General features: G+C 47.1%; 1 protein-coding gene across 3 annotated transcripts in view; it reads left to right on the top strand.

Moving 5' to 3' along the window:
* Positions 1 to 5,022: 5,022 nt before the first annotated feature.
* Positions 5,023 to 9,400, top strand: part of PPP2R2C (protein phosphatase 2 regulatory subunit Bgamma) — a 118,957-nt gene continuing 114,579 nt past the window's right edge. For 2 of the 3 annotated variants that reach the window (XM_060246131.1, XM_060246129.1), the window contains exon 1: positions 5,062 to 5,216. Coding sequence is in view for 1 of the 3 variants with exons in the window: in XM_060246130.1 (XP_060102113.1) it covers positions 5,147 to 5,216 (70 nt within the window). In the remaining 2 variants the exon portion in view is untranslated. Of the gene's footprint in view, positions 5,217 to 9,400 lie in introns of all 3 variants that reach the window. The other variant, XM_060246130.1, reaches the window with a different exon arrangement.

The following is a 9,400-nucleotide window of genomic DNA, read 5'->3' as shown; positions in this document are numbered from 1 at the left end:
TTGGCTTCATTTCCTTTCTGTGCTGCAAGGTTTCCGGTGAGAGATCGGCCAGGACCAGGATCTTTTTCCCCTTGTAGAGTAGGCCCTCTTTGGAACGGGCTCTCTGTAGGATCAGGGTTCTAGTCCTGGAGTCTGGAATCATGGCTAATATGTCTCTTGAGAAGTCTTTTGACTTAGGCTGCAGTGCCCCCAGATGATAGGCAGAATCAATGAGGGGAGCGACGCCATCTTGAAGGTGAAGGGCTGAAGCAAGCCATGATGCAATAAAGATTTTTACCTCCTGGTTCTCTTCAGCCTGTTCTGGCAGGCCTCTGAATTTCAGGTTTGCAGCCCTTAATTTGTTATCTAAGTAGAGCACCTTCTCAGGGAGCCATGAATCAGAACTTTGCAGGGCTTCTACATCATCATGAGCCACAGTAGCCATTTCAAGCGCTGAGTCTGCAGTTTGGGTGACTGCTGTTAGTGTTTCGTTTATTTTTTTCAGTTCTGATTGTATGGGGGCAATAGCTTTACAAATTTTATCACCTATTGTATCTTCCAAACGTGAGCTCACTGCTTGGAAGCTTTGGGTGGTCAGTAAAGAGCCCTCTTCTGAAATGGGGCCGGGGGAAGGGCTGGACGCCATTTCAGAGTGGAGTGATGGCCTGGGGCTCTTTGGGAGGAAATTGAGTACCTGCTGCGTCGGTGCGGCTTTCGTGGGGGTTTTCTTGGCAGCCTTGGAGTTTCCTGCAGTTCGTTTGCCCATGCCAGGTAAAATTTATGAGAAAGACGGGAGCGGGAGGAACGGAAAGGGACTGTGCGTCGGGAGCTGCCGCTTCAAGTGTCCGCCATTTTTCGCGTTGCCGCGCGCCCCCCCTTCCAAAACATTTTTACTGCTATGTATTTCTACCCCATATATTCAATGTCAGCCGTATTGTAAGTCACATTTCCAGCAGACATACTGATTGGTTCCATGGATTCGATTTAGCCTGTGAAGTTTGGATGCCATTTATATATGACATAATAGTTTTCCTTCAGCTGGATGCTAATAGATGCTGCTGCCTTAGAGGTAAGGATAGATTGTCATGACCCATTGGAAATATTGCCTGCTATTCCTTGTCATTTTCTATAAAACCAAGCGTAGTCCCTGGCAGAACCCTGACTTTTAAGACCTTAAAAATTGCAGAGGTAAGATCTTTTGACTCCTTACATTCATAAATACTCTTCTAAAAAAACTTATTTTAATGAAATTTCCCACAGAGTGTTATAAATTGCAGTCTTATGTATCCAGAAGGCGGGATGGGATTTATTTATTTATCTGATGTATGAATTGCCCAATCCCTGCTACTGGAAAAGTTAATTTCCAGGTTTCAGGGGGTAGCTGCGTTGAACAGCTTGATCTGAGTCCAGGTCAAGAGTTGCAGGGTGGGTGGGAGCTTTCCAGAGTCAAACACCAATTTTGCACTCGGGCTTGTTCCAGGTGGAGAGCCCTTTTGCCCCCAGCGCTCCTCTCGGTTTTCGCATGAGCTGCCCTGGAGCTGCGAGTTGGTGCACCACTTTTCCCACGGCAAGCAGAAACTGCTTGGAAGAGGGTCTCGCTTGTTGCAGAAAAGCAGCATGCCAACTCGCAGCTCCAGGGCAGCTTGCACAAAAACTGAGAGAAGCGACGGGAGCAAAAGGGCTTGCCACCCAGAACAAGCCTAGTGTGCAATCGCTCAAAGCTCCCTTATTAAGTATCTGATTAATTGAGTTTTGGCTGTCAGAAGCTCATACCTTGAAAATATTTGTGCTATTGAACTCTAATCTAGTTGTTCTACTTTCAGTGTCTATTTTTAAATATACTACTTGCAGCAGTAGGAAAATGAGCACACTGGGGTTAATCCCAGAAGCACTTCATGTTTAAAGCAGAACAAATTTTCTTTTTTTAAAATAATTATAAATGGATGGTGAGGCTGCTTTAGAGTGTGACTTCTTGAGCTACATGTGCTCTGGCTTTCCAAAAAAGCTGGCTAGTCCAGATGTTTCTGGTAGGGAGCTGTATTGGTCTGAAGCATGTGGGTCCACTGGCATCTTTAAGGCCAACATTTAATTCTGGGTATAAGCTTTTGTGTACATGTACACTTGGGAGTAGCTATGTTGCTCTGAAGCAACAGAACAGAGTTTGAGTCCAGAGTTAAACTTGTTAGTTTAAGGTTCCATTGGGCTCAAACTTTTGTTCTAGTCCAGTTATTGTTCAACTAATTTATACGGGATTTTTCAGAAAGCCATCGAGTTATGATGAAAAAGCCTCCTGTATCAAAAGTTGAAACCTAGATTGTAGCTGATCTATTATTGCTTTAGAATAAGGAAACTAAAACATTTTGGAAAACAAAACAGTTAGATGTCTAGCAGTTAGACCAGGGGAACATTATAGACTTGAGGTTTATGAAATGGTGTACAAGGAGGAGCCAGTAGGGAGAACTTTTTCTTCCTCTCCTTTTGTACTAGAGGACACCAGTGCAGTATGTTCAGGACATATAAAAGGAAATACTTCATTAATCATTGAGTAATTAAATCCTGGAATTCCCTGCCAGAAGATGTCTACAAGAACACTAGCATAAAGGCTTTAGGAGAAGACTGGGCAGTTTCTGCAAGGAGAGATCCATCCATGACTACGAGCTCTGGTGAGTAAGGGGCAGCAGCAAGGGGAGGCCTTGCCCTCTCTGCTCTCTTTGTGGACAGAGGACTGGAGTGGTCTTTGCGTGAAACATTTTGTTGGATTAGAATGATGGACCACTGGTCTGAGCCAGCAGGATTGAGAAAGTGCTTCCCTCAGTTGTTATGTGGTTTAGGAATCAATGGCTCATGGACGACATCACGATGTATTTTGGGGGGCTGTCAACTCTCCCCTGCTGATCACTTTGGAGTGGTGCTAGATTTGGATCTCCCTTCCCCTCTGGCCTGTGTTGACCACTGACATATCCATAGACCTAAACTTACATTCAGCTTTTGCAGGGAGGGCACTTGGAGTGAGAAGGCTCAGCTGGGGACCCTCCATCTTGGGCGGCAAATCCATCCACCCTGATTAACCTCTGGGCAGGTGGAGCACAATAAACTGCTGACAGGAACTGGGATTTCCCTTTCACTTGAGGATGCACAACACTGTGTTTGCTCACAAATGCAGCAGCCATAAGGCTGGCATCCTCTTCATCTTTGCTGGCCCCCTTTGAATTCAGTAGGGGGGGTGGATTGGTCACTGCATTCAGCCCTGCAGACCTCATGGATGGCCGGGCTCCAAACAGGTTACATAAGAACATAAGAGACGTCATGTTGGATCAGGCTAGTGGCCCCTCCAGTCCAACACTCTGGGTCACACAGTGGCCAAAGCCCAGGGGCCATCAGGAGGTCCACCAGCAGGGCCAGAACTCCAGAAGCCCTCCCACTGAAGAAGCAGAAGATGACATGGGATTTATATTCTGCCCTCCACTCAGAGTCTCAGAGCGGCTCACAATAATGAATAATGTGGCTGAATAATGTGATAGTCAAAAAAAATGTGGATTTGTAGAAAACAATCCACAACTCTATGCAATGAACAGCACCACTGATTTCAATGCACTCTTCTTTATCTGATGCCACTGGAGGCCTCCTCTTCTGCCGCTTACTTCTCAGTTGGGGAAAGAAAAAATTCTAACAACTTTCCTATGAGGAAAGGCTGAAGGAGCTGGGTATGTTTAGCCTGGAGAGGAGGTGGCTGAGAGGTGATAGGATCACCATCTTCAAGTACTTGAAGGGCTGTCATATAGAGGATGGTGTGGAATTGTTTTCTGTGACGCCAGAAGGTAGGACCAGAACCAGTGGGTTGAAATTAAATCAGAAGAGTTTCCAGCTCAACATAAGGAAGAACTTCCTGACCATTAGAGCGATTCCTCAGTGGAACAGGCTTCCTCCTCGGTAAGTGGTGGGCTCTCCTTCCTTGGAGGTTTTCAAACAGAGGCTAGATGGCCATCTGACAGCAATGCTGATCCTGTGAACTTGGGCAGGTCATGAGAAGGAGAGCAGGAAGGGTTGCATCAGTGCTTGTTTCTCATGGCCCTTTCTTACATGCCCAGGAAAATGCTGATTGCCACTTTGGGGTCTGGCAGCAATTTTTCTCCAGTTTGGCCAGGAATCTGGGAGGTGGTGATGGTTGCCATCTTTGGGCAATGAAGCAGGTATTACTGGGATGTGGGGGGCATTTGTAAATTTCCTGCATTGTGCAGGGGGTTGGACTAGATGACCCTGGAGGTCCCTTCTATAATGTTTTCATCCAGAGACTGTTGTGCTTGTGTTACCAGTGCGAGGGTTAACTTTTCTTCTTGTGGCTAGCCCAATGGCTAAGACATCCAGAGATGCAACTTAAGGAAGGTAGGAAGGAGGGAGCACAAGACAGCACAGTGGCAAAGGCTGCAAGAGCTCTCACTAATGTTGTCCCAAGATCAGATAATGTCCAGCAGTTTATTTTAGTGCACACAGGTGTGTGTTTGCTATTTCATGCAATCTGCTTTCCTGCTGCTGAGAGGATTGTCGTCTGCTCTGAGGCCATGGCAGAGGGGCCAGAAGCAGCCTTTTTCAGCATGCTGACATATTTTCCCCTTCTCTTCAATCCCAGGCCCACCTTCCAGGCCGAAGGGCTGAACTAATTAGCTGCATCCTCATTTTTCAGTTTTACTTCCATGCAAATCTTGCCTGGTTGGATGGCGAGCTGGGAGGGGCTTGAGGGATGCAGCACAAGCAGACGACAGCAGTAGCTGCAGCGGCGGCAGGCGATCTGTGGCGCTTCTCCCAGGCAACGACTGCTGCAGTCTGCAGCTTGCCAGTTTCTTCGCATCTCGCCAGACTCTTCAGCAGGCAGCCCTCGGAGCACAGCTGCTGGCAGAATTGCGCCCTGCTGCCCTTTTGCAGCTTGGATTCCCGGAGCTTTCCCTGCGGCCCCCATCGGCTCTCTGCAGCTCTCACTGCCCTCGAGGACCTTCAGCAGATCTGCGCTGCAGTCCCCGCGTTCACGATGCTCTCTGCCGCCGCCGCCGCCGCCTCCCAGTCTGTTCCCTGCCTCTGCTAGGCGGCAGCAGCATGGATGGTGCTCTTGCGACGACCTCTGCCGATTCCATCAGGCCACTGCGGATGGGCATGCTGAGTAACCCTGCTGTAAATGGGCGAGGACGTGGACACACGGAAAATTAACCACGGCTTCCTTCGAGACCACAATTATGTGACTGAAGGTAAGGCAGACGCTGCCATAATGTGTCTTCTGCTATTAATTGCCTGTGCGGTCTAAGCAACAAAAAGAGATCACTTGTTTGACTGTGACAGATATAATGATAAACCATTTCTTGCTTTGCAGACTCCTGCGAGCAGGCAAAATGCACGGGACACTTGGATAAGCTTGCCGCACAGCAGGGAAGGTTGTGGGCAGCAGGCATGACATGGCTGGGCAGTATCCTGGAAGGAAAACAGGATTGCTCGGTCAAGCTTCTGTCTGTGGCAATATGTCTGTGCCAGATCTAAAAGAAGAGGCTGCCTCTTCAGGCTCTGTCCTGTCTGTCTGCTTAGAGCGTTCTGTAAAAAAAGTCTGTCCTTACAATCAGCATGGATATTGGAGGTTTATTGTGAAAACGTGCATTTCTCAGGGGAGCATGAGCTGTGGCCACTGCAGAGCTCCCTCACATGTTACTGGAAAGATAGTCTTGAAATAAGCCGCCATGAGCAACTTTATTAGCATGTATGATCCATCTTGTGACCTTCCCAGATGTGTCGTTGTGTTTGTTCCACAAGATAATGTTCTGTTCTTGTAGCATCTTCTGCAGCTTGGTGGTGTCTGTTTGGGCCCCTTGGCAGCCACTCCATCATGCAGCCTCCAAAGATGTTGCCAGTGGGCACAGGCTTGTTTCATTGGTAATCTGCATAGATCAGGTTGCACCAACAGCCGGACTACGGGAAATAAAGCACAGACTGAGGGAGGCCTGGGCAGTTACTCCAATGTTCCCTCGGAGGCTGCTTCTGCTCTTTTGCTGGATGGATGTTTGTGTCAGTTGCCTGACTGCTCCTGCCCTGAGAGGCATTTGTGTTTACAGTCCATTTTGGATAAGGAGATGTTTGTCCAGCAGGTGTCAATGTCTTTTTCTTTTCGAGTTGCAAGCGATGACCAAAGTGGGAAGCAGTAGGGAGAACTGCAGTGTGCTGCCATCCACATGGGGGTCTGGTCACTGGAATGGAAACCAGACTCCGCCAGCCTGCGGGGTGACATTTGGTGCCTGGCATTCCGCTCTCCAGGAAGGAGGTGATGCTTTGGCCAATATATTTTTATGTGTTAAAAATGCAGCTCAGCCCCGAGAAGGTGGATGTTGTGGATGCTTTTCATTTGCTAAGCTGAGCACACTGCTGATTCATACTTTGGTGGTGGCTTGTATGTCAACTGCATCTATCTGCAAAATGTAGTTCCCTTTTCCCTAAGAGTCCTTCAGAGGGGGAGGGAAGGAAGCAGTGTCCCGCAGACACCCCTCCCTTTCCTCAGAACTCCACCCCAACAACCTGGACTAGCCTATTTGTAGCCTTCTTGTTTAGTTTGCTTGTCTTTTTTTTCCTTTTTAAAGGAATTAATTTGAAAATATTTTAAATCCTCAAGTCTCCACTGCTGACCTGTTTGGTTACTTGCGCTCTTAAATCTTCCTGAAAGAGAGAGTCTTCTGGGATGCAGAAGACAAGGCCCTGTTTTCTATGGGAAAGGTGCCAGGAAAGGGGGGGGGTGCTGGCCCTCTCCTCTCTTCCCATCATTGCCTAACTGAAAGATCAATTCTGTCAAAGCTGAAGAAGAAAAGTTTGCCTCTGGTGTGAATGCCAATCAGCTGACTTAATTGGACTCTTAGGGCTGGCCTTGACAGAGAAGGGCCTTGGGAATTATTTCTGCAGAAGCAAAAACATGGAAAATGTTGCATCAGATTCTAACGTTCATGTGGGTTTTTTCCAGAAAAGATTTTTGCTGACTCTTCTTGTTTCTTAGCAGCTGCCCCCCAACCCACTTAGGTGTTCTGCATGGATTCCCTTCGTTCTGACCCACGTCTGCCTTTTCTTGTTCCCTGCATCACTTCCCTGCATCCTCTCTTTAGCTCCCAGGTGACCCTCTGCCTCACTTGTCCTCTAGCCTACTACAAGGTTCCTTCTTCTCCAAATGCTTTTCCTTTTCAATTGAGTCTGCCTGTGCTCTGAGCTGTTCCACTGGGTTTTCAATTCCAGGCATCCACATTTGTCCATCTTTGGCCTCCCCTACTGGTAGCCCTGGCTCATTGCCAGCGGCCACCATCATGACACCACTTAGAAGAACATTAGAGCATCATCACCAAGGCAATGTCCTATATGGGTTTTTATTAACCCTGTTTTAACTCTTAATCTTAACCTATGTGATGTTTTATTTTGCACATACATGTCTCAACATAAGGAGTATTATGACAGTGGACTATAGTACCAATTTATGAAAAATGACTGTACTTTGATTTGAAAAGACTTTTGGTTTGTGACGAAAATATATGTGTGTTACTGAATACAACAGGAAATTTGTTAAGCAAATGTTTGCAAAAGTGTAATTACGCAGTGGTTTATTCTAGTTGCTACCCATCTGGAGATTGGCAACCCTAGTCCTCATGTCTCCTTGGTCACGGTTAAGAGGTATTTACTAATAATAAGATACAGGGGTGGTTGGGTTCTCTGGGCCCTCCCATGCAGACCTTTACCAGAGTGGTGGTAGCCAGTCGAATGCCCTCCTAGGCCCCTGATGTGTGATGGGGGTGTGGCCTAATATGCAAATGAGTTCCTGCTGGGCTTTTTCTACAAAAAGGCCCTGAGTACCTGTTACACTTTATAGTATTAGGCATGTTTCTACCTTATAGGAACTCAAGGCAGTTTACAATGTAAATAATAAAATACATTTAAAGTTACCATTAGTTACAATTACAGTCAATAATCTGAAACTGTTGTTAGGCAGAAGAATTAATCAAATACTGTCATGAATGCAGCTGTCCTGGGCTGCCTCCTAAGACCTGCAAGGGAAGGAGGGGCCAGGCGCATCCATAGGCATGCCAAGGCCTTCTCTTGAGCACCCACCAGATGAGCTTCTTTGGCCAGTGGGAGGGTCAGGAGTGCCTCTCCTTGCAACCTTCGTTCTCAGACCGGAACAACAGAAAGATATGCAAGCGCAGATTCTTTTTTAAAAAAAATTGCAAAAGCCCAGCTGGCTCAGGAGGGGAGGAGGAGGAGATGATGATGATATTGGATTTATATCCCACCCTCCACTCTGAATCTCAGAGCAGTCACAATCTCCTTTACCTTCCCTCCCCCCACAACAGACACCCTGTGAGGTGGGTGGGGCTGAGAGGACTCTCACAGCAGCTGCCCTTTCAAAGACAACCTCTGCCAGAGCTATGGCTGACCCAAGGCCATTCCAGCAGTTGCAAGTGGAGGAGTGGGGAATCAAACCTGGTTCTCCCAGATAAGAGTCCACACACTTCACCACTACACCCAACTGGAGGGGATGATCACACCACTGCTGGGGGCAGGGCAGGAAAATGTGGGGAAGCCTGCCTTTGGAAGGCCTGTGGTGTATCAGTTCCAGTATTCAGGACACACTGAGGCTGCATTCACCCATCACGGGACATTGTGCTACCCTTGCACTGTAGCAACCATCTGCAACTGGATTGTCCTGTGTGGACAAATCAATCCAAATAATGGATAATTGCTATAGGACAGTGGTGGGACAATATCCAGTGATGTGCAGATGAGCTTGCCAGTTACACAGAAGCTGTGCACTAGTTCCAGCCAGCACAGCGTAGTGCCTAGAACGTCAGACCAGGATCTGGGAGACCCATGTTCGAATCCCTACTCTGCTGGGAAACTTACTGAGTGATCTTGGGCCAGTCTCTCACTGTCACTCAATCCTACCCCAAAGGGTTGTTGTGAGGATACAGTGGAGAATGTTGTGAGCCACTTTGAGTCTCAACTGGGCACAAAAGTGAAGTATTCATAAAGTAAATAATTTAGATCAGTGTAATGTTTTCAGAGACCTGTCCTGTGTAGCTATAGCTGTTCAGAGCCCTCAGTCTAGAATATCTGCGGCATTATTACTTTTGCTGCTTTGTTTCTCTGTGACCCATTTCAGAAAGATCTTGTTCACCATTAGCTTGGAATTTCACCGAGAGAATTTTCTGTGTTTTAAACTTTTTATGCTCCTCTCCAAAGTTTGACACAGGGATTTTCTATGCACATGACTTATTCCTGCTTTCCTTAGAAGTCAGTCTGCTAGCATTAGAATAGTGCTGACCCCCAGGTTCTGTACGTCTTCCCTCCCATCACATTTTCCAGTTCATGCTCTTACATATTTACATTTAAAAAGATCAGGATTTCCCAGCAAGGGTTT

This window comes from Heteronotia binoei, chromosome 9 (assembly GCF_032191835.1).
Source record: "Heteronotia binoei isolate CCM8104 ecotype False Entrance Well chromosome 9, APGP_CSIRO_Hbin_v1, whole genome shotgun sequence".
In the NCBI taxonomy this organism is placed as follows: domain Eukaryota; kingdom Metazoa; phylum Chordata; class Lepidosauria; order Squamata; family Gekkonidae; genus Heteronotia; species Heteronotia binoei.
Note: the sequence above shows the minus strand (reverse complement) of the source record. Positions and strands in the feature narration are given on the sequence as shown.